Source organism: Hyla sarda, chromosome 7 (genome assembly GCF_029499605.1).
Source record: "Hyla sarda isolate aHylSar1 chromosome 7, aHylSar1.hap1, whole genome shotgun sequence".
In the NCBI taxonomy this organism is placed as follows: Eukaryota; Metazoa; Chordata; class Amphibia; order Anura; family Hylidae; genus Hyla; species Hyla sarda.
This window is the reverse complement of record NC_079195.1, coordinates 12,108,762-12,135,238: the sequence shown is the minus strand read 5'-3', so window position 1 is coordinate 12,135,238 and position 26,477 is coordinate 12,108,762. Positions and strand designations below refer to the sequence as shown.

The 26,477-nt window shown below is 42.0% G+C and overlaps 1 protein-coding gene across 2 annotated transcripts in view; it reads left to right on the top strand.

Moving 5' to 3' along the window:
- Positions 1 to 26,477, top strand: part of ATRNL1 (attractin like 1) — a 638,934-nt gene that overhangs the window by 140,086 nt on the left and 472,371 nt on the right. For both annotated transcript variants that reach the window (XM_056531006.1, XM_056531007.1), the window contains exon 10: positions 968 to 1,122. In XM_056531006.1, coding sequence (XP_056386981.1) covers positions 968 to 1,122 — 155 coding nt within the window. The remainder of the gene's footprint in view (positions 1 to 967; positions 1,123 to 26,477) is intronic.

Sequence of the window (26,477 nt, the reverse complement as noted above, 5' to 3'; positions counted from 1 at the left end):
ATTATTATCTTTATTATTTCTTTTTATTTATTAATTTCATTATTTCTTTTTATTTATCTATTTTATCTATTTTATGTATGTATTTTTTGTATTATTTTTTACATTATTTCTTTTTATTTATCTATTATTTTTAATATTATTATTTTAGAATTTATTTATATATTTGAATTATTATTTTTTTACATTATTTCTTTTTATTTATCTATTTATTTATAATATATTATTTTAAATATTTATTTCTTCTAATTTATTTATTTTTCTATTTATATATATTATTATTTTTTTTGTATGGTTATTTTTAATATTATTTCATTTTATTTATCTATTTATTTATTGATTTTATGTATGTCTTTTTTTGTATTATTATTTTTAACATTATTTCTTTTTATTTATTTATCTATTTATTTATAATATTATTATTTTTAATATTAATAATATTTATTTTTATTATTATTTTTAATATTATTATTTCTTTTTATTTATCTATTTTTCTATTTATTTATATTATTATTATTATTTTATTTATTTATTTGTATTGTTATTTTTAATATTACCGTATTTCATTTTATTTATCTATTTATTTATTTATTTATTTATTTTATGTATGTATTTTTTGTATTATTATTTTTAATATTATAAATTTTTATTCTATTTATTTATTATTATCATTAATCATTATAATTATTATTATTTTTATTTATTTTTTATATTTATTTGTTTTTATATTATTATTTTATTTTTTGGAAAATATTTTGTGCTTTTTTTTATTTTAATCAGTGTGTTTATAAGTAGCTGTTTATAAGTAGCTTGCTCATTTTCGTGTGGAATATGACTAGCGCAATACTTTTGCAAACTTTTCTAAGCAGAAAACTGTCTCTTAGAACGTTGCGGCGCCGTCCTTTCGATGTAACTGTCCGGTTGTTGCTTTGATACCTTTGTGACTTTTTCCCCCTTTTTTATGTTGCAGGATGATCCTGAAGGAGAGCGGTCTGTCGCGGTACCTGCACTCTGCGGTGCTGATCAGCGGCGCCATGCTGGTGTTTGGCGGCAACACGCACAACGACACGTCCCTGAGCAACGGCGCCAAGTGCTTCTCTGCGGACTTCCTGGCCTACGACATCGGTGAGTGGCTGCCAAGTGTTTCTAGGCCGAAACCTCGCTGCGGAGGTTAACCCCTTCACTGACCTGGGACCTGTGGCCCTCTAGATTTTGCAAAACTACAACACCCAGCATGCCCGGACAGCCAACGGCTGTCCGAGCATGCTGGGAGTTGTAGTTTTGCATCTTCTGAAAGGCCACAGTTTGGAGACCACTGATTAGCTATAATGGACTCCGTGTACCGTATATTGTAACGTATAATGGACTCTGCGTACCGTATAGTGTAACGTATAATGGACTCTGCGTACCGTATATTGTAACATATAATGGACTCTGCGTACCGTATATTATAACATATAATGGACTCTGCGTACCGTATATTGTAACATATAATGGACTCTGTGTACCGTATATTATAACATATAATGGACTCTGCGTACCGTATATTATAACATATAATGGACTCTGCGTACCGTATATTATAACATATAATGGACTCTGCGTACCGTATATTATAACGAATAATGGACTCTGCGTACCGTATATTGTAACATATAATGGACTCTGCGTACCGTATATTGTAACATATAATGGACTCTGCGTACCGTATATTATAACATATAATGGACTCTGCGTACCGTATATTATAACGAATAATGGACTCTGCGTACCGTATATTGTAACATATAATGGACTCTGCGTACCGTATATTGTAACATATAATGGACTCTGCGTACCGTATATTATAACGAATAATGGACTCTGCGTACCGTATATTGTAACATATAATGGACTCTGCGTACCGTATATTGTAACATATAATGGACTCTGCGTACCGTATATTGTAACATATAATGGACTCTGCGTACCGTATATTATAACGAATAATGGACTCCGCGTACCGTATATTGTAACATATAATGGACTCCGCGTACCGTATATTATAACGAATAATGGACTCCGCGTACCGTATATTATAACATATAATGGACTCCGCGTACCGTATATTATAACATATAATGGACTCCGCGTACCGTATATTATAACGTATAATGGACTCTGTGTACCGTATATTGTAACATATAATGGACTCCGCGTACCGTATATTGTAACATATAATGGACTCCGCGTACCGTATATTATAACGAATAATGGACTCCGCGTACCGTATATTGTAACATATAATGGACTCTGCGTACCGTATATTGTAACATATAATGGACTCTGCGTACCGTATATTGTAACATATAATGGACTCTGCGTACCGTATATTGTAACATATAATGGACTCTGCGTACCGTATATTATAACATATAATGGACTCTGCGTACCGTATATTATAACATATAATGGACTCTGCGTACCGTATATTATAACATATAATGGACTCTGCGTACCGTATATTGTAACATATAATGGACTCTGCGTACCGTATATTGTAACATATAATGGACTCTGCGTACCGTATATTGTAACATATAATGGACTCTGCGTACCGTATATTGTAACATATAATGGACTCCGCGTACCGTATATTGTAACATAGAATGGACTCCGCGTACCGTATATTGTAACATAGAATGGACTCCGCGTACCGTATAATATAACATATAATGGACTCCGCGTACCGTATATTATAACATATAATGGACTCTGCGTACTGTATATTATAACATATAATGGACTCTGCGTACCGTATTTTATAACATATAATGGACTCTGCGTACCGTATATTATAACATATAATGGACTCTGCGTACCGTATATTGTAACATATAATGGACTCTGCGTACCGTATATTGTAACATATAATGGACTCTGCGTACTGTATATTATAACATATAATGGACTCTGCGTACCGTATTTTATAACATATAATGGACTCTGCGTACTGTATATTATAACATATAATGGACTCTGCGTACCGTATATTGTAACATATAATGGACTCTGCGTACCGTATATTGTAACATATAATGGACTCTGCGTACCGTATATTATAACATATAATGGACTCTGCGTACCGTATTTTATAACATATAATGGACTCTGCGTACCGTATTTTATAACATATAATGGACTCTGCGTACCGTATTTTATAACATATAATGGACTCTGCGTACTGTATATTACCGTATTTCGCTGAAAGTGCTCCTTTTAATACTCACATCCAGAGCTGCACTCACTATTCTACTGTTACATTATATCTTATCAACTAGACTCCTCCAGAGATGCACTCACTCTTCTGCTGTTACATCATGTCTTATCCTTGAGAGCTGCACTAGCTATTCTGCTGTTACATCATTTTTTATGCTACAGTCACTTCCAGAGCTCACTATTCTGCTGTTACAACATGTCTTGTCCACTAGTCTCCTCCAGAGCTGCACTCACTATTCTGCTGTTACAACATGTCTTGTCCTCTAGTCTCCTCCAGAGCTGCACTCACTATTCTGCTGTTACAACATGTCTTGTCCACTAGTCTCCTCCAGAGCTGCACTCACTATTCTGCTGTTACATCATGTCTTAGCCGTCAGTCACATCCAGAGCTGCACTCACTATTCTGCTGTTACATAATGCCAATGCCTTACTCTTCAGTCACCTCCAGAGCTGCACTCACTATTCTGCTGTTACATAATGCCAATGCCTTACTCTTCAGTCACCTCCAGAGCTGCACTCACTATTCTGCTGTTACATTATACCTTATATTCCAGTCACCTCCAAGACGTGATATAACAGCATAATTGTGAGTGCAGCTTTGGATGTAACTGGAGGAAAAGACATAATGTTAAAAGTTGAATAGTGAATGTAGCTCTGGAGGTGACCGGAGGATAAGACATGATGTAACAGCAGAATAGTGAGTACAGCTCTGGAGGTGACCGGAGGATAAGTCATGATGTAACAGCAGAATAGTGAGTGCAGCTCTGGAGGTGACTGGAGGATAAGACACGATGTAACAGCAGAATAGTGAGTGCAGCTCTGGATGTGTCTAGAGTATAGAACATGATGACTGTGCTGAAGCGGAATAGTATAGAGCAGTCTCCGTGTTTTTTACCTGGCGCAGTCCATAAGTGCCCGCGCCGCAGCCGCCCGCCATGTAGAACCTGCAATCAGATCAGCGCAATTAGCTCTTAATTGTCCGTTTTTTTGTGCAGCCTCCACAGTCGCCATCTCCCATAATTCCCCTCCAACAATAATGGCGGAGGGGCGGGTAATAGACGCTCTCGAACAATGAGCCGCTTGATTCACAGCTTCGTCTATTTATTTTTTTTTGTCGATACTAAATTACCCCTTTACTTTCATTGCGCCGCCGCACTTAAATCCGGGCAAAAAAGAAAAAAAAAACCTAAATTATATTTTCTTTCTACGGCTTTAAGGCTCCGGACTATTGTGCATCTTCATTTTCTCTCTTTATATGAAGCTTTTTTTTTTCCCCGGCTCCGATCGGACGGCATAATAACGGTGTTCAGCGAGCACTTCGGCGCATTTAAAGGGAAGCTTGATTAGCTGGGAATGGCGAGGAGTGACGGCCGGCAGACGGCGGAGGAACGTCCGCGGCAATCAAAGCGAAGCGGCTAATTCTTCTCCGCGTAAAAGCCTCATTTATCCGCACGTTCTGCCGAATGGAGCAAATCAAGTGCAAATACTTAGATAATAGACCATTTCGTTCCATTAACTCCGCCAGCGCGCCAAAACCCGGGCGCCGACGGCCCCTCCCTCCCTTGTTTTTTTTTATTTTTATTTTTTTTCGCACTCTCTCCGGCAACAAAAGCCGGATGCACTTTTCTGTTCGCAGATGAAGCCTCTTTACCTCCGCGCCATTGTGTGTCCCGGGAAAAGTAGGTCTCATTTACCAGCGGATTATTATTACGTGGGACCGCGGCTGTTTACAAATGGATCGCCGACCGCCACCGGAGAGAAGGCTCAATGAGCCGGTTATTTATTGGATTTAATAAGTCGCCGTCGCCTTGGTCGGCGCTTTTATTCAGAGTCCGAGAGAAAAGGAGAGAGAGAGAGAGAGAGAGAGAGAGAGAGAGAGAGAGAGAGAGAGAGAGAGAGAGAGAGAGAGGTGACAAATTGTGCTGTAGCTAAAATAATAATAATAAAAAAATAATAATAATAATAATATAAAAAAATAAGTAACAAAAAGTAACAAAATAACAAAAAGTTGCAAAGATTTAGAATTGCTTTTAAAGGGGAAATTACTAATACAGTGTTTCCTGCCCAGGGTGCCTCCAGCTGTTGCAAAACTACAACTCCCAGCATGCCCGGACAGCCTTCGGCTGTCCGGGCATGCTGGGAGTTGTAGTTTTGCAACAGCTGAGGCACCCTGGGCACGGAACGCTGAACTAATGTAAAACCAGAAACTGCAATCTAGACTTGTCCTGCAGGGGTCACTAGAAGATATCAAATAGCAAAATGCTGAATTTCTCAACCTGCCGCTCGTTCGGTGTTGCAGAACTACAACACCCAGCATGCTCACACAGCCTTGTGCATGGTGTAACATCAACCAGTGGCTGTGCAGAGCTACAACTCCTATCATGTTCTAAACAGCCAAAGGCATTTCTGCACAGATAGAGCATTTGGTTTTGTTTAGCCCCATTGTTAGGTTCAGTGTTTTCCAACCAGGGGACCTCCAGCTGTTTTAAAACTACAACTTCCAGCGTGCCCGTACAGTGTTTGTCTGGGCATGTTGGGAGCAGTGCCTGGTTTCCTCCAGACATGATGCTGCCCCCACCATGATCACTGTAGGGATGGTATTGGGCAGGTGATGGGCAGTGCCTGGTTTCCTCCAGACATGATGCTGCCCCCACCATGATCACTGTAGGGATGGTATTGGGCAGGTGATGGGCAGTACCTGGTTCCTCCAGACATGATGCTGCCCCCACCATGATCACTGTAGGGATGGTATTGGGCAGGTGATGGGCAGTGCCTGGTTTCCCCCAGACATGATGCTGCCCCCCACCATGATCACTGTAGGGATGGTATTGGGCAGGTGATGGGCAGTGCCTGGTTTCCTCCAGACATGATGCTGCCCCCACCATGATCACTGTAGGGTTGGTATTGGGCAGGTGATGGGCAGTGCCTGGTTTCCTCCAGACATGATGCTGCCCCCACCATGAACACTGTAGGGATGGTATTGGGCAGGTGATGGGCAGTGCCTGGTTTCCCCCAGACATGATGCTGCCCCCACCATGATCACTGTAGGGATGGTATTGGGCAGGTGATGGGCAGTGCCTGGTTTCCTCCAGACATGATGCTGCCCCCGCCATGATCACTGTAGGGATGGTATTGGGCAGGTGATGGGCAGTGCCTGGTTTCCTCCAGACATGATGCTGCCCCCACCAGGATCAGTGTAGGGATGGTATTGGGCAGGTGATGGGCAGTGCCTGGTTTCCCCCAGACATGATGCTGCCCCCACCATGATCACTGTAGGGATGGTATTGGGCAGATGATGGGCAGTGCCTGGTTTCCTCCAGACATGATGCTGCCCCCACCATGATCACTGTAGGGATGGTATTGGGCAGGTGATGGGCAGTGCCTGGTTTCCCCCAGACATGATGCTGCCCCCACCATGATCACTGTAGGGATGGTATTGGGCAGGTGATGGGCAGTGCCTGGTTTCCTCCAGACATGATGCTGCGCCCACCATGATCACTGTAGGGATGGTATTGGGCAGGTGATGGGCAGTGCCTGGTTTCCCCCAGACATGATGCTGCCCCCACCATGATCACTGTAGGGATGGTATTGGGCAGGTGATGGGCAGTGCTTGGTCTCCCCCAGACATGATGCTGCCCCCACCATGATCACTGTAGGGATGGTATTGGGCAGGGGATGGGCAGTGCCTGGTTTCCCCCAGACATGATGCTGCCCCCACCATGATCACTGTAGGGATGATATTGGGCAGGTGATGGGCAGTGCCTGGTTTCCCCCAGACATGATGCTGCCCCCACCATGATCACTGTAGGGATGGTATTGGGCAGGTGATGAGCAGTGCTTGGTCTCCCCCAGACATGATGCTGCCCCCACCATGATCACTGTAGAGATGGTGTTGGGCAGGTGATGGGCAGTGCCTGGTTTTCCCCAGACATGATGCGGCCCCCACCATGATCACTGTAGGGATGGTATTGGGCAGGGGATGGGCAGTGCCTGGTTTCCCCCAGACATGATGCTGCCCCCACCATGATCACTGTAGGGATGGTATTGGGCAGGTGATGGGCAGTACCTGGTTTCCTCCAGACATGATGCTGCCCCCACCATGATCACTGTAGGGATGGTATTGGGCAGGTGATGGGCAGTGCCTGGTTTCCCCCAGACATGATGCTGCCCCCACCATGATCACTGTAGGGATGGTATTGGGCAGGTGATGGGCAGTACCTGGTTTCCCCCAGACATGATGCTGCCCCCACCATGATCACTGTAGGGATGGTATTGGGCAGGTGATGGGCAGTGCCTGGTTTCCCCCAGACATGATGCTGCCCCCACCATGATCACTGTAGGGATGGTATTGGGCAGGTGATGGGCAGTACCTGGTTTCCTCCAGACATGATGCTGCCCCCACCATGATCACTGTAGGGATGGTATTGGGCAGGTGATAAGCAGTGGCCGGTTTCTTTCTGACATGATGCTGCCCCCACCATGATCACTGTAGGGATGGTATTGGGCAGGTGATAAGCAGTGGCCGGTTTCTTTCTGACATGATGCTGCCCCCACCATGATCAGTGTAGGGATGGTATTGGGCAGGTGATAAGCAGTGCCCGGTTTCTTTCTGACATGATGCTGCCCCCACCATACTTCATTCTTCAGTGCAGCAGAAATGTTTTTGTCACGTTCTCCAGATCTGTGCCTCCACACAATTTTGTGTCTGAGCTCTACAGGCAGTTCTTTCCAGCTCATGTCTTGGTGTTTGCTCTGATATACATTGTCAGCTGTGAGACTTTATATAGACAAGGCTGTGTTGTCTCACATCCTGTCTAATCAGCTGAATTTACCCCAGGTGACGCCGATCAATGGAGACCATGGAGAAACATGTCAGAGATGATCAAAAGTAATGGGAGGAGTCAGAGCTAAATGTCAAATGGGAGGAGCCAGAGCTACACCCTGTTCCAAATTATTATGCAAATGACATGTTTCTCATTTTCCTAAATAATTCATGTAAATAACAGTCAGCATAATTCTCATGTTATCAACTATTAAGAGCACAATTCACATTTTACTGAACAAACCTCCTAAGGATAACAATATGTTTTTTTAAACATAATAAACTTACAAATTATTACACACAGTAAGTTTCAAAACAGTTTATAGGTTATAAAGAACTGAACATAGTCATTTGTTGTGTTTGCAGCATTTACTGAAATAAAAAGCTATTTACATCAAACTTTTATACAACATTTTTACTTTTTAAACATTGTAACAGGTCTTGTTACATTTTACCCTTATTTGATAGCAGCTTCACAAGTCTTGTATCCACTGAACTTGAGGTTTTTGGACAGTTTCTGCTTGAATTTGTTTGCAAGATGTCAGAATAGCCTCCCAGAGCTGCTGTTTGGATGTAAACTGCCTCCCATAGATCTTTTGCTTGAGGATGCTCCAAAGGTTCTCAATAGGATTGAGGTCAGGGAAGGATGGAGGCTACACCATGACTTTCTCTCCTTTTATCCCCATAGCAGCCATTGATGCAGAGGTATTCTTTGCAGCATGAGATGGAGCATTGTCATACAGGAACATGATTTTATTACACAAAGCATAGTGCTTCCTTCTGTACCAGGGAAGAAAGTGGTCAGTCAGAAACTCCACATACTTTGCAGAGGTCATCTTTACACCTTCGGGGGACCCTAACGGGGCTGACCAGCTCTCTTCTCATGATTCCAGCCCAAAACATGACTCCACCACTGCCTTGCTGATGTGGCAGCCTTGTTGGAACAGGGTGGCTGTCCACCAACCATCCACTACTCCATCCATCTGGACCATCCAGGGTTGCACGACACTCATCAGTGAACAGCAGCTGTTTCTGCTTGTGAGCATTGGTTAGTGGTGGCCAAATAGAAGGTTTATGCCCAGTTGCAAGACTCTGGAAGACTCGACACCTTAATGTTCGTGGAACTCCAGAGGCACCAGCAGCTTCAAATATTTGTTTGCTGCTATGTAATGGTATTTTAGCAGCTGCTCTCTTGATCCGATTCATGGATCTGGCAGAAATCTTCCTCAATGCGCCTTTATCTTCACAAACCTGTCTGTGCTCTGAATCAGCCACAAATCTCTCAATAGTGCGATGATCACGCTTACGTTTTCGTGAAATATCTAATGTTTTCATACCTCGTCCAAGGCATTGAACTATTTCACTCTTTTCCGCAGCAGAGAGATCCTTTTTCTTCCCCATATTGCTTGAAAATTATGCTCTGCTTAACCCCTTAATGACAACAGACCTAAATGTAAGTCATGGTGCCGTGGTACTTAATGCATCATGACGTACATTTACGCTCCCCCATGAGCGCGAGTGCCAGTCCGGTGCTTGCTGTCATGGCAAAGCGTACATGTACGTCATGGTGCATTAACCCCTTAAGGACCGGGTTTTTTTCCGTTTTTGCATTTTCGTTTTTTGCTACTTGCCTTTAAAAAATCATAACTCTTTCAAATTTGCACCTAAAAATCCATATGATGGCTTATTTTTTGTGCCACCAATTCTACTTTGTAATGACGTCAGTCATTTTGCCCAAAAATCTACGGTGAAGCGGGAAAAAAAATCATTGTGCGACAAAATTGAAAAAAAACCCGCTGTTTTGTAAATATTGGGGGCTTCCGTTTCTACGTAGTACATTTTTCGGTAAAAATTACACCTGATATGTATTCTGTAGGTCCATACGATTAAAATGATACCCTACTTATATAGGTTTGATTTTGTCGGACTTCTGGAAAAAATCATAACTACATGCAGGAAAATTAATACGTTTAAAATTGTCATCTTCTGACCCCTATAACTTTTTTATTTTTCCGTGTATGGGGCGATATGAGGGCTAATTTTTAGCGGTACCATTTTTGCATTGATAGGACTTATTGATCGCTTTTTATTCATTTTTAAATGATATAAAAAGTGACCAAAAATGCACTATTTTGGACTTTGGAATTTTTTTGCGCGCACGCCATTGACCGAGCGGTTTAATTAATGATATATTTTTATAATTCGGACATTTCTGCACGCGGTGATACCATATATGTTTATTTTTATTTGCACTGGTTTTTTTTTTTTTATTGGAAAAGGGGGGTGATTCAAACTTTTAATAGGGGAGGAGTTAAATGATCTTTATTCACTTTTTTTTTTCACTTTTTTTTTGCAGTGTTATAGGTCCCATAGGGACCTATAACACTGCACACACTGATCTCTTATACTGATCATTGTTATCCCATAGGGACCTATAACACTGCACACACTGATCATTGTTATCCCATAGGGACCTATAACACTGCGCACACTGATCTCTTATACTGATCATTATTATCCCATAGGGACCTATAACACTGCACACACTGATCATTGTTATCCCATAGGGACCTATAACACTGCGCACACTGATCTCTCCCATAGGGACCTATAACACTGCACACACTGATCTCTTATACTGATCATTATTATCCCATAGGGACCTATAACACTGCACACACTGATCATTGTTATCCCATAGGGACCTATAACACTGCACACACTGATCTCTTATACTGATCACTGTTATCCCATAGGGACCTATAACACTGCACACACTGATCTTCTATGCTGATCACTGGTTTCTCATAAGAAACCAGTGATCAACGATTCTGCCGCATGACTGCTCATGCCTGGATCTCAGGCACTGAGCAGTCATTTGGTGATCGGACAGCGAGGAGGCAGGAAGGGGCCCTCCCGCTGTCCTGTAAGCTGTTTGGGATGCCGCGATTAGCCGCGGCTATCCCGAACAGCCCGACTGAGCTAGCTGGGAACTTTCACTTTTAGCCGCGCGGCTCAGCTCTGAGCGTGCGGCTAAAGGGTTAATAGCGTGCGGCGCCGCGATCGGCGCTGCGCGCTATTAGAGGCGGGTCCCGGCTTCACTATGACGCCGGGCCCGCCGTGATATGACGCGGGGTTACTGTGTAACCCTGCGTTATATCAGAAGAGCAGGACCAAGGACGTACCGGTACGTCCTTGGTCCTTAAGGGGTTAAGTACCACGGCACCATGACGTACATTTACGTCCATTGTCATGCGCGGCAGGTCCCAGCTGTTAACCATGATCATGCTGATGTCTGCCAATAACCCCTCAGATGCCGTTATCAATACAGATCACGGCATCTGCGGCAGTGCGGTACTTTAAATGGATGATCAGATCACCCGCAGCGCTGCCGCAGGGATCTGATCATCCAGCATGGCGGCCGGAGGTCCCCTCACCTGCCTCCGGCCGTCTCCCTGGGTCTTCTGCTCTGGTCTGACATCGAGCAAACCAGAGCAGAAAATCAGCGATAATACTGATCAGTGCTGTGTCCAATGGGGACTATCAAAGTGTAAAAATAAAGTTAAAACATGAAAAAAAGTAAAAAATTTGAAAAATCCCCATCCCAAATAAAAATGTAAATCATCCCTTTTTCCCATTTTACCCCCCAAAAAGCAATAAAAAAATATTTAATAAACATATTTGGTATTGCCGTGTGTGTAAAAGTCTGGACTGTCAAACTATATTCTTAATTATCCCGTACGGTGAACATCGTAAACCTAAAAAAAAAAACAAAAAAAAAAAAAAAAACAAATTACTACTTTTTTGTCACATTTTATTCCAAAAAAATAATTAAAAAAATTAATAAAGAGTCAAATATAAGCAAAAGTGGTACCGATAAAAACTACAGATCACGGTGCAAAAAATGACCCCGCATACCGCCCCATATACGGAAAAATGAGAAAGTTATAGGTGGTCAAAATAGGGCAATTTCAAACATACTAATTTTGTTAAAATAGTTCGAGATTTTTTTTAAGCGGTACAATTATAAAAAGGCATATAACATGGGGATCATTTTCATCGTATTGACCCACAGAATTAATAAAACATGTCATTTTTACCGGAAAGTGTACAGCGTGAAAACAAAACCCTCCAAAATTTGCTAAATTGCGGTTTTCTTTTCAATTTTCCCACATAAATAATAATTTTTTTGTTGCGCCGTACATTTTATGGTAAAATAAGTGATGTCATTATAAAGTAAAATTGGTGGCGCAAAAAACAAGCCCTCATATGGGTCTGTGGATGGAAATTTAAAAGAGTTATGATTTTTAGAAGGGGAGGAGGAAAAAAACGAATATGCAAAAATAAAAATTGGCCTGGGCCTTAAAGGGTTACTCCACTGCTCAGCATTAGGAAAAAAATGTTCCGAACGCTTAGAGCCGGCATCGGGAGCTTGTGACATCATAGCCCCGCCCCCTCACAACTTCACGTCCCGCCTCCTCAATGCAAGTCTATGGGAGGGGGCGTGGCGGATGCCACGCCCCCTCCCATATACTTGCATTGAGGGGGCGGGGAGTGGCGTCATGAGGGGGCGGGGATATGATGTCACGAGCTCCCGGCGCCGGCTCTAAGCGTTCGGAACATTTTGTTCCAAACGCTAAGCAGCGGAGTACCCCTTTAAGGTTGAAATGGGTCTGGTCCTTAAGGGGTTAATAATGTGGAACACCCACCTTTAGTAGTTTTTCTTTAATTTGGGCTCACCTGGCAATCTAATTAACACAGGTGTCCGAGATTGTTTTCAGTGACCAAAAGAGCCTGAGACACAATGTAGCCATGAGTTACCCTGAAAAACAACATATTTAAAGGGGTATTCCAGAAAAAAAAATATTTATTTATTTTTCAGATCAACTGGCTCTAGAAAGTTAAACAGATTTGCAAATTACTTCTATAAAAAAAAAAAAAAAATCTTAATCCTTCCAGTACTTATCAGCTGCTGAAGTTGAGTCGTTCTTTTATGTCTGACAACAGTGCTCTCTGCTGACACATCTGTCTGTCTCAGGAACTGTCCCGCGCATAAGAGGTTTTCTATGGGGATTTGCTTCTACTCTGGACAGCTCCCGAGACAGGTGTCATCAGAGAGGAGTTAGACAGAAAAACAACAACACAACTTGAGCAGCTGATAAGTACTAGAAGGATTAAGATTTTTTTTTATTTAAATAGAAGTCATTTACAAATCTGTTTAACTTTCTGGAAATTGAAAAAAAAAAACGTAATTTTGTAACTTTTGGGGGCTTCCCTTTCTACACAGTACATTTTTCAGTAAAAATGACACCTTCTCTTTATTCTGTAGGTCCATACGATTATAATGATACCCTACTTATATAGGTTTGATTTTGTCGGACTTCTGGAAAAAATCATAACTACATGCAGAAAAATTTATACGTTTAAAATTGTCATCTTCTGACCCCTATAACTTTTTATTTTTCCACGTACGGGGCGGTATGAGGGCTCATTTTTTGCGCCGTGATCTGAAGTTTTTAATGGTACCATTTTTGCATTGATAGGACTTATTGATATTCATTTTTAAATGATATAAAAAGTGACCAAAAATGCACTATTTTGGACTTTGGAATTTTTTTGCGCGCACGCCATTGACCGAGCGGTTTAATTAATTATATATTTTTATAATTCAGACATTTCCGCACGCGGTGATACCATATATGTTTATTTTTATTTTTATTTACACTGTGGTTTTTTTTTTTTTTATGGGAAAAGGGGGGTGATTCAAACTTTTAATAGGGGAGGGGTTAAATGATATTCATTCACTTTTTTTTTTTCACTTTTTTTTTTTGTAGTGTTATAGCTCCCATAGGGACCTATAACACTGCACACACTGATCTCTTATACTGATCATTGTTATCCCATAGGGACCTATAACACTGCACACACTGATCTCTTATACTGATCATTGTTATCCCATAGGGACCTATAACACTGCACACACTGATCTCTTATACTGATCATTGTTATCCCATAGGGACCTATAACACTGCACACACTGATCTCTTATACTGATCATTGTTATCCCATAGGGACCTATAACACTGCACACACTGATCATCATTGATCACTGGTTTCTCATAGGAAACCAGTGATCGATGATTCTGCCGCATGACTGCTCATGTCTGGATCTCAGGCACTGAGCAGTCATTCGGTGATCGGACAGCAAGGAGGCAGGTAGGGGCCCTCCCGCTGTCCTGTCAGCTGTTTGGGATGCCGCGATTAGCCGCGGCTATCCCGAACAGCCCATTGAGTTAACAGGCAACTTTCGCTTTTAGCCGCTTTTAGCGGCTCAGCTCTGAGCACGCGGCTAAAGGGTTAATAGCGTGCGGCGCCGCGATCCGCGCTGCTTGCTATTAGCGGCGGGTCCCGGCTTCACTATGACGCCGGGCCCGCCGTGATATGATGCGGGGTTACCGTGTAACCCCGCGTTATATCACCGGAGCAGGACCAAGGACGTACCAGTACGTCCTTGGTCCTTAAGGGGTTAATCTTAATGACAATTAATTATCATTTGCATAATGATTTGGAACAGAGTGTAAATGTCAAATGGGAGGAGCCCGAGCTAAATGTCAAATGGGAGGAGCCCGAGCTAAATGTCAAATGGGAGGAGCCAGAGCTAAATGTCACTTGGGAGGAGCCTGAGCTAAATGTCAAATGGGAAGATCCAAAGCTAAATGTCAAATGGGAGGAGCCAAAGCTAAATGGGAGGAGACAGAGCTAAATGTGAAATGGGAGGAGCCAGAGCTAAAGATCAAGAGTCTTAGTAAAGGGTCTGAATACTTATGTCCATGCAAAATGTTAGTTTTTCCTTTTTAATTTATTAGTCAAAATGTCTAACGTGACTAGAGACTCGATCCCACTGTCCGTCCTGTTCCTTTAAGACGCTGCAGTCCTGGCGTTGAGCGCAGCCGTCGCAGTAGAGTAACACTGACGGTGACCTTATTACGTGCGGTGGAATGTGGCCAGGAGTAACATCACCACAACAGATGTCGCTCTCCGCCGGCAGGTGCCGACTGCCACAGAGCGTTCTTATCTGAGGCTTCTGATTGATGCACAAGGTGAAACAAAGCATCGAGGTCACCGCCCCGGGCGATGCCGGAACGTAGAGTCACCGCGACCATCACCTGCGCCGTACAGGGAGGATACGAGCGGTAACTGTGTGAGCGCTTCACTGATCCGGAGTCGTGTCGTTTACTTCAGTCACATCCAGAGCTGCATTTATAATTCTGCACTAATTACTTCAATGTGTCCCCAAAATTATTAAAATATATTTAGAGTACAGATAATGTATAGATGTGACCTGCAGTCCTATGTAACACCACAGATAACAGTGATAACTCTCTGAGTACAGATAATGTATAGATGTGACCTGCAGTCCTATGTAACACCACAGATAACACAGTGATAACTCTCTGAGTACAGATAATGTATAGATGTGACCTGCAGTCCTATGTAACACCACAGATAACACAGTGATAACTCTCTGAGTACAGATAATGTAGTAGATGTGACCTGCAGTCCTATGTAACACCACAGATAACAGTGATAACTCTCTGAGTACAGATAATGTAGTAGATGTGACCTGCAGTCCTATGTAACACCACAGATAACAGTGATAACTCTCTGAGTACAGATAATGTATAGATGTGACCTGCAGTCCTATGTAACACCACAGATAACACAGTGATAACTCTCTGAGTACAGATAATGTAGTAGATGTGACCTGCAGTCCTATGTAACTCCACAGATAACACAGTGATAACTCTCTGAGTACAGATAATGTAGTAGATGTGACCTGCAGTCCTATGTAACACCACAGATAACACAGTGATATCTCTCTGAGTACAGATAATGTATAGATGTGATCTGCAGTCCTATGTAACACCACAGATAACACAGTGATAACTCTCTGAGTACAGATAATGTATAGATGTGATCTGCAGTCCTATGTAACACCACAGATAACACAGTGATAACTCTCTGAGTACAGATAATGTAGTAGATGTGACCTGCAGTCCTATGTAACACCACAGATAACAGTGATAACTCTCTGAGTACAGATAATGTAGTGGATGTGACCTGCAGTCCTATGTAACACCACAGATAACACAGTGATAACTCTCTGAGTACAGATAATGTATAGATGTGACCTGCAGTCCCATGTAACACTAAGATAACACAGTGATAGCTCTCTGAGTACAGATAATGTATAGATGTAACCTGCAGTCCCATGTAACACCACAGATAACTGTGATAACTGTAAAGATAATGTATAGATGTAACCTGCAGTCCTATGTAACACCACAGATAACAGTGATAACTCTCTGAGTACAGATAATGTATAGATGTGACCTGCAGTCCTATGTAACACCACAGATAACACAGTGATAACTCTCTGAGTACAGATAATGTATAGATGTGACCTGCAGTCCCATGTAACACTAAGATAACACAGTGATAGCTCTCTGAGTACAGATAATGTATAGATGTGACCTGCAGTCCTATGTAACACCACAGATAACACAGTGATAACTCTCTGAGTACAGATAATGTATAGATGTGACCTGCAGTCCTATGTAACACCACAGATAACAGTGATAACTCTCTGAGTACAGATAATGTAGTAGATGTGACCTGCAGTCCTATGTAACACCACAGATAACACAGTGATAACTCTCTGAGTACAGATAATGTATAGATGTGACCTGCAGTCCTATGTAACACCACAGATAACACAGTGATAACTCTCTGAGTACAGATAATGTATAGATGTGACCTGCAGTCCTATGTAACACCACAGATAACACAGTGATAACTCTCTGAGTACAGATAATGTATAGATGTGACCTGCAGTCCTATGTAACACCACAGATAACACAGTGATAACTCTCTGAGTACAGATAATGTAGTAGATGTGACCTGCAGTCCTATGTAACACCACAGATAACACAGTGATAACTCTCTGAGTACAGATAATGTAGTAGATGTGACCTGCAGTCCTATGTAACACCACAGATAACTCTGAGTACAGATAATGTATAGATGTGACCTGCAGTCCTATGTAACACCACAGATAACACAGTGATAACTCTCTGAGTACAGATAATGTAGTAGATGTGACCTGCAGTCCTATGTAACACCACAGATAACACAGTGATAACTCTCTGAGTACAGATAATGTATATATGTGACCTGCAGTCCTATGTAACACCACAGATAACAGTGATAACTCTCTGAGTACAGATAATGTATAGATGTGACCTGCAGTCCTATGTAACACCACAGATAACAGTGATAACTCTCTGAGTACAGATAATGTATAGATGTGACCTGCAGTCCTATGTAACACCACAGATAACACAGTGATAACTCTCTGAGTACAGATAATGTAGTAGATGTGACCTGCAGTCCTATGTAACACCACAGATAACACAGGGATAACTCTCTGAGTACAGATAATGTAGTAGATGTGACCTGCAGTCCTATGTAACACCACAGATAACAGTGATAACTCTCTGAGTACAGATAATGTATAGATGTAACCTGCAGTCCTATGTAACACCACAGATAACACAGTGATAACTCTCTGAGTACAGATAATGTATAGATGTGACCTGCAGTCCTATGTAACACCACAGATAACTCTCTGAGTACAGATAATGTATAGATGTGACCTGCAGTCCTATGTAACACCACAGATAACACAGTGATAACTCTCTGAGTACAGATAATGTATAGATGTGACCTGCAGTCCTATGTAACACCACAGATAACACAGTGATAACTCTCTGAGTACAGATAATGTAGTAGATGTGACCTGCAGTCCTATGTAACACCACAGATAACACAGTGATAACTCTCTGAGTACAGATAATGTAGTAGATGTGACCTGCAGTCCTATGTAACACCACAGATAACTACCACGGGGCGATTGCATTAAAATATAAGCGAAGGCGCTCGGATCCCGTCCAGCAGATTGTCAGGTGCACAGCCATCTGTTATAGTAGACATTACCTGTGCCGGTGAATTATTCCCATGGAGGCCAGGGGGGGGCGCCTTGACGATCATCTGTAATGGCGGCCGGAGGTCTCCTCACCTGCCTCCATCCGTCTCCCGGTCTGAGATCGAGCAGACCAGAGCAGGAGATAGCCGATAATACTGATCAGTGCTATGTCCTATGCATAGCACTGAACAGTATTAATTAGGGTAGAAAACAGACATGGTCGCACATCTACAATCTTGTATAATGATCTGATTGCTTCTCAGCATAATATAAAAAACTAACAGGTTGTTATTATACATTTTTTATCAAAAAGTACAAGCCCACTCGCCACGTCAAGGCCACCTATTCAGAGTGGGTCCCTAACATAAAATGGCGTAGCACCGGGCGGCGACCACCACCGCCGCGACACCAGTGCCCATGGGGGGGGGGGAGCGACCCACTGGCAGAGCGGCCCCAAGGCCTCTCAAACCAGTCTATGGGCCGCACCCGCCCGCAGACACGGCGCCACGGCAGCAACAGACGCCTCCCCGCACCACACCAGTGTGAACAAGGTGTAATGGCTCACTTACCATGCTCTCCCAGTCAGACTGGGAGGCTGCTAGGAAAGAAATGACCCATGTGTAGCTAACTACTACTTATATAGGGTTGGGCTGAGGGGGTGGGGAAGAGTGCAGCACATGTTCAAAAAAAAAAGGGAAGGATAGAAATCACAGTGTGAATTCGGGTAGAAAACAGACATGGTGCACATCTACAATCTTGTATAATGACTGAACAGTATTAGCAATCAAAGGATTGCTATAAATAGACATAAAAAGTGTAAAAGAAAAAAGTTGAAAAATGTAAAAATAAAAAGTAAAAAAAAACAGAAAAATCCCCTCCCCCAATAAAAATGAAAATTGTCAGTTTTTCCCATTTTACCCCCAAAAAGTGTCAATAATTTTTTTTATAAACATATTTGGTATCACCGCGTGTGTAAATGTCCGAACTTTCAAAATATTATGTTAATGATCCCATATGGTGAACGGCATAAACGCAAAAAAAAAAAAAAAAAAAAAGTCCAAAAATTCAGCTTTTTTTGGTCACATTTTAGGCTGCGTTCACATCACGACTTCTCCATCCGACCTGAGTACACAATTTTTATAACTTAAAATCGTATATAGAGTCGGATCCATTGACCTCCATTAAAAAATCGGATCCATTACACACATCCGATTTGATCCGCATCCGATTTCACACGATTTTTGTTCGGGTCTGAAATCGGGGTTGACCAAAAATCGTGTGAAATCGGATGCGGATCAAATCGGATGTGTGTAATGGATCCGATTTTTTAATGGAGGTCAATGGATCCAACTTTATTTACGATTTCATACGATTTTAAGTTATAAAAATCGTGTACTCAGGTCGGATGGAGAAATTGTAGAAATCGTAATGTGAATGCAGCCTTATTCCCCCCCCCCAAAAAAAAATAATGATCTAAAAGTTTTATATATGCAAATGTGGTATCGATAAATAGTACAGATGAAGCCGTAAAAAATGAGCCCTCATACCGCCCTATATATGGAAAAATGAAAAAGTTATAGGTGGTCAAAATAGCAGAGCTGTGGAGTCGGACGAAATTTTGGGTACCTGGAGTCGGAGTCGGCAAACAATGCTCCAACTCTGACTCCTACCAAATTTAGATTGGAATAAAAAATAAATAAAAATCAAGTTTAAATGTCCCAATTCACTAAAAGTTATAATTAATGACTTCTCTACTGTAAGAATAAAGACCAATGCGTGCAGTGCCTCATGTAACCGTAAAATGAACACGTTAAGTGATCGTGAAGAAGCTTTTCATGTGCTTCACTATATGGCACGCAACGCACAATGAGGAGCGGCAATACTTATACTTTCCATAGTGTTGTGTCCTGCTGTTACAGGGAACCCATGGGTAACCTCGCCTCTCACTGATAAGGGGTTAAATAAACATGTTTTTAGCAGGACTAGAGACACTTGAATAAGTGAAGGGAATGGAGGGTCAATAGTTCAAGACTGCACTGTAAACCATTGGAACCCACTAGATCTAATAAACAAGAACCCCTAATGCCTAGATATCCAGAAACCACCAATAATAATAATATAGAACCTTTCACAACTAGATGTATCCAGAACCCACTAGATCTAATCAACAAGAACCCCTTATGCCTAGATATCCAGAAACCATTAATAATAATATAGAACCTTTCACAACTAGATATATCCAGAACCCACTAGATCTAATAAACAAGAACCCCTTATGCCTAGATATCCAGAAACCACTAATAATATAGAACCTTTCACAAGTAGATATATCCAGAACCCACTAGATCTAATAAACAAGAACCCCTGATGCCTAGATATCCAGAAACCACCAATAATAATAATATAGAACCTTTCACAACTAGATGTATCCAGAACCCACTAGATCTAATCAACAAGAACCCCTTATGCCTAGATATCCAGAAACCATTAATAATAATATAGAACCTTTCACAACTAGATATATCCAGAACCCACTAGATCTAATAAACAAGAACCCCTTATGCCTAGATATCCAGAAACCACTAATAATATAGAACCTTTCACAAGTAGATATATCCAGAACCCACTAGATCTAATAAACAAGAACCCCTGATGCCTAGATATCCAGAAACCACCAATAATAATAATATAGAACCTTTCACAACCAGATGTATCCAGAACCCACTAGATCTAATCAACAATAACCCCTTATGCCTAGATATCCAGAAACCATTAATAATAATATAGAACCTTTCACAACTAGATATATCCAGAACCCACTAGATCTAATAAACAAGAACCCCTAATGCCTAGATATCCAGAAACTACTACTAATAATATAGAACCTTTGATAACTAGACAAGTACCCACTAGATATAATCTAGTACCCCTGATACTTAGATATCCAGAACCCACTAGATCTAATAATATAGACTTCTTCTACCCAGTTATCCAGAATACACTATATTTATTATTTTAGAACCCCTGATCCTCCTAGATAGCAGAGCACACTAAATCTAATAATCTAGGACATCTGATACCTAAATATCCAGAACACACTGGATCTAATCATCTGTAACCCCAATATATAGAACCATTCTGAATTAATAATCTATAACCCGTCATACCTAGATATCCAGAACCCAATAGATCTAATAATTTAGAATCCATGATACCTAGGTATCCAAAAACTACTATATTTAATAATTTGGAACATCTGATTCCTAGATATCCAGAACCCACTAGGTCTAATAATCTGAAACCCCAGATATCCAAAACCCTCTATATCTAAAAATCTAGAACCTCTGATACCTAATTATCCATAACCCACTAGATCTTATCATCTAGAACCTCTGATACCTAAATATCCAGAACTCCCTAGATCTTACAATTTAGAACTCTTGATACCTAAATATCGGGGACCCACTAGGTCTAATAATTTGGAACCCCAGATATCTAGAACTCCCTGTACGTAATAATCTGGAACCCTAGATACCAGAATCCGCTAAATCTAATATTCTGGAACCCCTGATACCTAGATTTCACAAGATCTAATAATCTGGATCCCTGAAATGTAAATATCCAGATCCCACTCAATCTAAAATTTTAGAACTTCTAAAACCTAGGTATCCATAATCCACTATATTTAATAATCCAGAACCTCCTATATTAAATAATCTTGGATATCCAGAACCAACTAAAATCTAATAATGTGGAACCCCTGATACCCAGATATTCAAAACTCACTAGATCTAATAATCTGAAACCCCAGAGATCCAGAACCTACTCGATCTAATAATCTAGAACATCTGATATCTAAATATCCAGAGCCCACTAGATCTTACAATTTAAAACTCTTCATACCTAGATATTAGGAACCCACTAGATCTAATAATCCAGAACCCCGAGAACTCCCTGTAAATAGTAATCTGGAACCCCAGATATCCAGAACCCACTAAATCTAATATTCTGGAACCCCTGATATCTAGACATCCAGATTTCACAAGATCTAATAATCTAGAACACTGATACCTAAATATCCAGATCCCACTAGATCTAAAAATTCTAGATATCCAGAATCCACTATCAGTGGCGTCGCTAGGGGGGGGGGGGGGGGCAGAGGGGGCCATGGCCCCCCTAGATCAGGCTGTGCCCCCCTTGGGCCCCCCCAATTTAAAATAAATAGGGATGTCCCGATACATTGATGGCTCCGCCCCCAGCACAGGAGAGGAGGGGCCGAGAGGTGACAGGTCACACAGCAGAGCGTCCCTTTCATGTGAGGTGAGTGATGTCCCGTGTCCTCCCTCTCTCCCCCCTGATCAGCAGTATAACCCGGGGCTGGGTCATGCATATAGCAGCAGTCCAGAGGGGTCACTTTCCCTCCTCCACAGGTCTCCAGTAGGCCACATTATCACAACAATTTTTGGGAAAAATCGCGGCAAAAATTGCGCGCTTTTACCGCGATTTTTCGTAAATCGCGGTAAAACAGCGCAATTTTTGCCGCGATTTTTCCATAAATTGTTCTGGTAATGTGACCTATTGGAGACCTGTGGACACTGGAGGAGGGAAAGTGACCCCTCTGGAAGGACAACATGTGAACACATTAACCCCTCATTAACCCCTCATGGGAACATTCACATGTACAGGATCTGCTGCATATTTTTGCTGCATATTTTGTGCAGCTGATTTTGCAACCCATTAGCTTCAATAGGTAGCAAAATCAGCTGCAGAAAATATACAGCAGATCCTGTACGTGTGAGCGTATCCTAAGGGCTCATTCAGGGGTGGATCCACAGTGTATTTTACGCTGCGGATCCCTCGACAATGGACCCTACAGTGCTGCCTCTATCAGTGTCTGCTCATAATGGCAATCCTCCGCTACGAGCAGACACACTTTGATGTGTATACTCGCGCACATCATGGCCGCTCCTGCTCTCTGAGCTAGGCCGAGAGCAGCCGCTATGTGTGCATTCTCGGGGGATCCGCAGCGTAAAATATGCTGGGGATCCATCCGTGTACATGATCCCTAAGGACACAAGGCGTATGTGTACGCCCAGTGTCTGCTCCCACTGTGTTGTATAAATCATTAGCTAGAACCCTCGGCTAATGCCAGACATCACCAATCAGGCTGATGTCCGACATTAACACTTTAGATGCCGCTATCAAAGTTGATGGTAGTGTCCAAAAGTTTTAACGCCTTAAGGTCCGAGCGTTTTTCCGTTTTTGTACTTTTGTTTTTTCCTCCTTACCTTTTAAAAATCATAACCCTTTCAATTTTGCACCTAAAAATGCATATGATGGCTTATTTTTTGCGCCACCAATTCTACTTTATAATGACATCAGTCATTTACCCAAAAATCTATGGCAAAAACGGAAAAAAAATCATTGTGTGTTTATATATATAAATATATATATATATATATATATATATATGTGTGTGTGTGTATATATATATATATATATATATATATATATACACACATGTTTTAAAATTGCCCCCCCACTTTTGTCTCTGGCCCCCCATGTGCCCCCCCTAAATTTGAATGCTGGAGACGCCACTGTCCACTATATTAAATAATCCAGAACCCCCAGTTATCCAGACCCCCTATATTTATTCATCTGGATCCACTGATACTTAGATATCCAGAAGCAACTAAAATCTGATAATCTGGAACCCCTGATACCTAGATATCCAGAATCCTCAAGATCTAATAATAATCTAGAACCCCTGATGTATTAAAGCACTGTGATCCGTTGTAGCGTGTAGCGGTAATCCCGCTGACCGACGGCGGCAGGGACCGTGTCCAGGACAATAGTCGCAGATGGATACGACGTGTCTGATTAGAGGCCGCGCCGCTCGGATCCCTCGGAGAACATTCATTAGTTATTAAAATGAATGGACTTTTAATGAAGATAAAACATGTATTTATGGAATTATTAATGGGAGGCGCTGATTTCAAAGCGGCGAGAACCGGAAGGTAAATGCCACCGCCGACTGTCAGTGAATAATGGGCTTTAATGAGAGATAATTGTATCTTCAAAGGCTCATAATCCATTGATGTCTGTCGGGTCAACAGGGCGACGAGCGACTCTTCCTCCATGCGCTGGGCCCGGCGTGTCCGCTCTGCCCGTTTTAGATGCGGCGCTGCCGTCATCACCACCGGGGGGGGGGGGGGGGGGGTGCAGGAGAACTAATTGCTCCACCATTGTGTGCCCATGTGCATGGATTATGATGGACACCTGACCAGCTTTACCTTACCCAGCAGCTGCTTGGCATTGAGCATACAGGTCTATGGAGTCCTATTTTAGTCCTGTGGGGTCCTGCTGTTTTGTGGCCCCCGTTTCATGGCTGAGCCACATTGGCTCCTGGATTTTATCCACTATCTAATGTCCCACTATACCAGTTGTTGCAAAACTACAACCCCCAGCATGCCCGCACAGCCTTCGGCTGTGCGGGCATGCTGGGGGTTGTAGTTTTGCAACAGTTTGAGGCACCCTGATTTAAAAAGTATTCACTATTATACATCCAGCATAGCCTATTTTTATTAGAGAATAATATAAAGGTTCTTGTGTATGCCTTGCGCTTACCCGTTTTAGCAGATGTGGCAGACATGGAGTTTTCAGCCATACTGGTTGCACAGATGTTTTCCTAATGCTGCCTACATTTCCCATCAATCATTTGGCCTTGCAAAGAGAGAGAGGGGGGTGGAGTCTCATCTCCCACCCGCCCCGGCGATTAATTTGCAAAACTTCTTTTCTCCATCAGATCCACTTTTAATAACTAAATAATTTTGTACATTAGGGGGAGGGGGGTGCTCTTAGCCTTTGGCGGGCAGTAGTGTAAGGTTGTAGTGTTGCAAGGACATAGTGCTTCCCCTCCCTGCAAGAGCGGAGGAAGACTGGGATTTACATTCGGGAGCTTCAGAGCTTAAATTTCCCAGCATTCCCTGCTTGTTCTGATTCTGCAGTAATTTATATTCTGCAGCTCCAGAGCTGAAATCTCCCAGCATTCACTGCTTGTTCTGTATCTGCAGTAATTTATATTCTGCTGCTTCAGAGCTGAAATCTCCCAGCATTCACTGCTTGTTCTGTATCTGCACAGAGAAACTCTGATGATTTATATTCTGCAGCTTCAGAGCTGAAATCTCCCAGCATTCACTGCTTGTTCTGTATCTGCAGAGAGATGCGCTGATGATTTATATTCTGCAGCTTCAGAGCTGAAATCTCCCAGCATTCACTGCTTGTTCTGTATCTGCACAGAGCTGTTCTGATGATTTATATTCTGCAGCTTCAGAGCTGAAATCTCCCAGCATTCACTGCTTGTTCTGTATCTGCACAGAGAAACTCTGATGATTTATATTCTGCAGCTTCAGAGCTGAAATCTCCCAGCATTCACTGCTTGTTCTGTATCTGCAGAGAGATGCGCTGATGATTTATATTCTGCAGCTTCAGAGCTGAAATCTCCCAGCATTCACTGCTTGTTCTGTATCTGCAGTAATTTATATTCTGCTGCTTCAGAGCTGAAATCTCCCAGCATTCACTGCTTGTTCTGTATCTGCACAGAGAAACTCTGATGATTTATATTCTGCAGCTTCAGAGCTGAAATCTCCCAGCATTCACTGCTTGTTCTGTATCTGCACAGAGATGCGCTGATGATTTATATTCTGCAGCTTCAGAGCCGAAATCTCAAAGCATTCCCTTCTTTTTCTGTGTCTGCACAGAGATGCTTGGTGAATTACAATCTGCAGCTCCAGAGCTGAAATCTTTCAGCAATCCCTGCATGTTCTGTGTCTGCACAAAAATAAATTGGTTATTTACATTCTGCAGCTTCAGATCTGAAATCCCCAGCATTCCCTGCTTGTTCTGTGTCTGCACAGAGATGCTCTGGTGATTTTTATTCTGCAGCTTCAGAGCTGAAATCTCTGTGTTCCCTGCTTGTTCAATGTCTGTAAAGAAATGCCTGTGGATTTACTATTATGCAAATTCAGAGCAAGAATCTGCAGTAATCCCTGCTTGTTCAGGGTCTGTAGAGAGCTTGATCTTGCAATTTGTACTCTGCAGCTTCAGAGCTAAAATCTCCCAGTGTTCCCCGCTTGTTCAGTGTCTGCACAGAGATTCTCAGGGATTTACTATTCTGCAACTTCAGAACAGGAATCTTCCAGTGTTTCCTACTTGTTCTGTGTCTGCACAGAGATGCTTGGTGAATTATAGTCTTCAGCTCCAGAGCTGAAATCTTTCAGCAATCCCTGCTTGTTCTGTGCCTGCACAAAAATAACTGGTGATTTACATTCTGCAGCTTCAGATCTGAAATCTCCC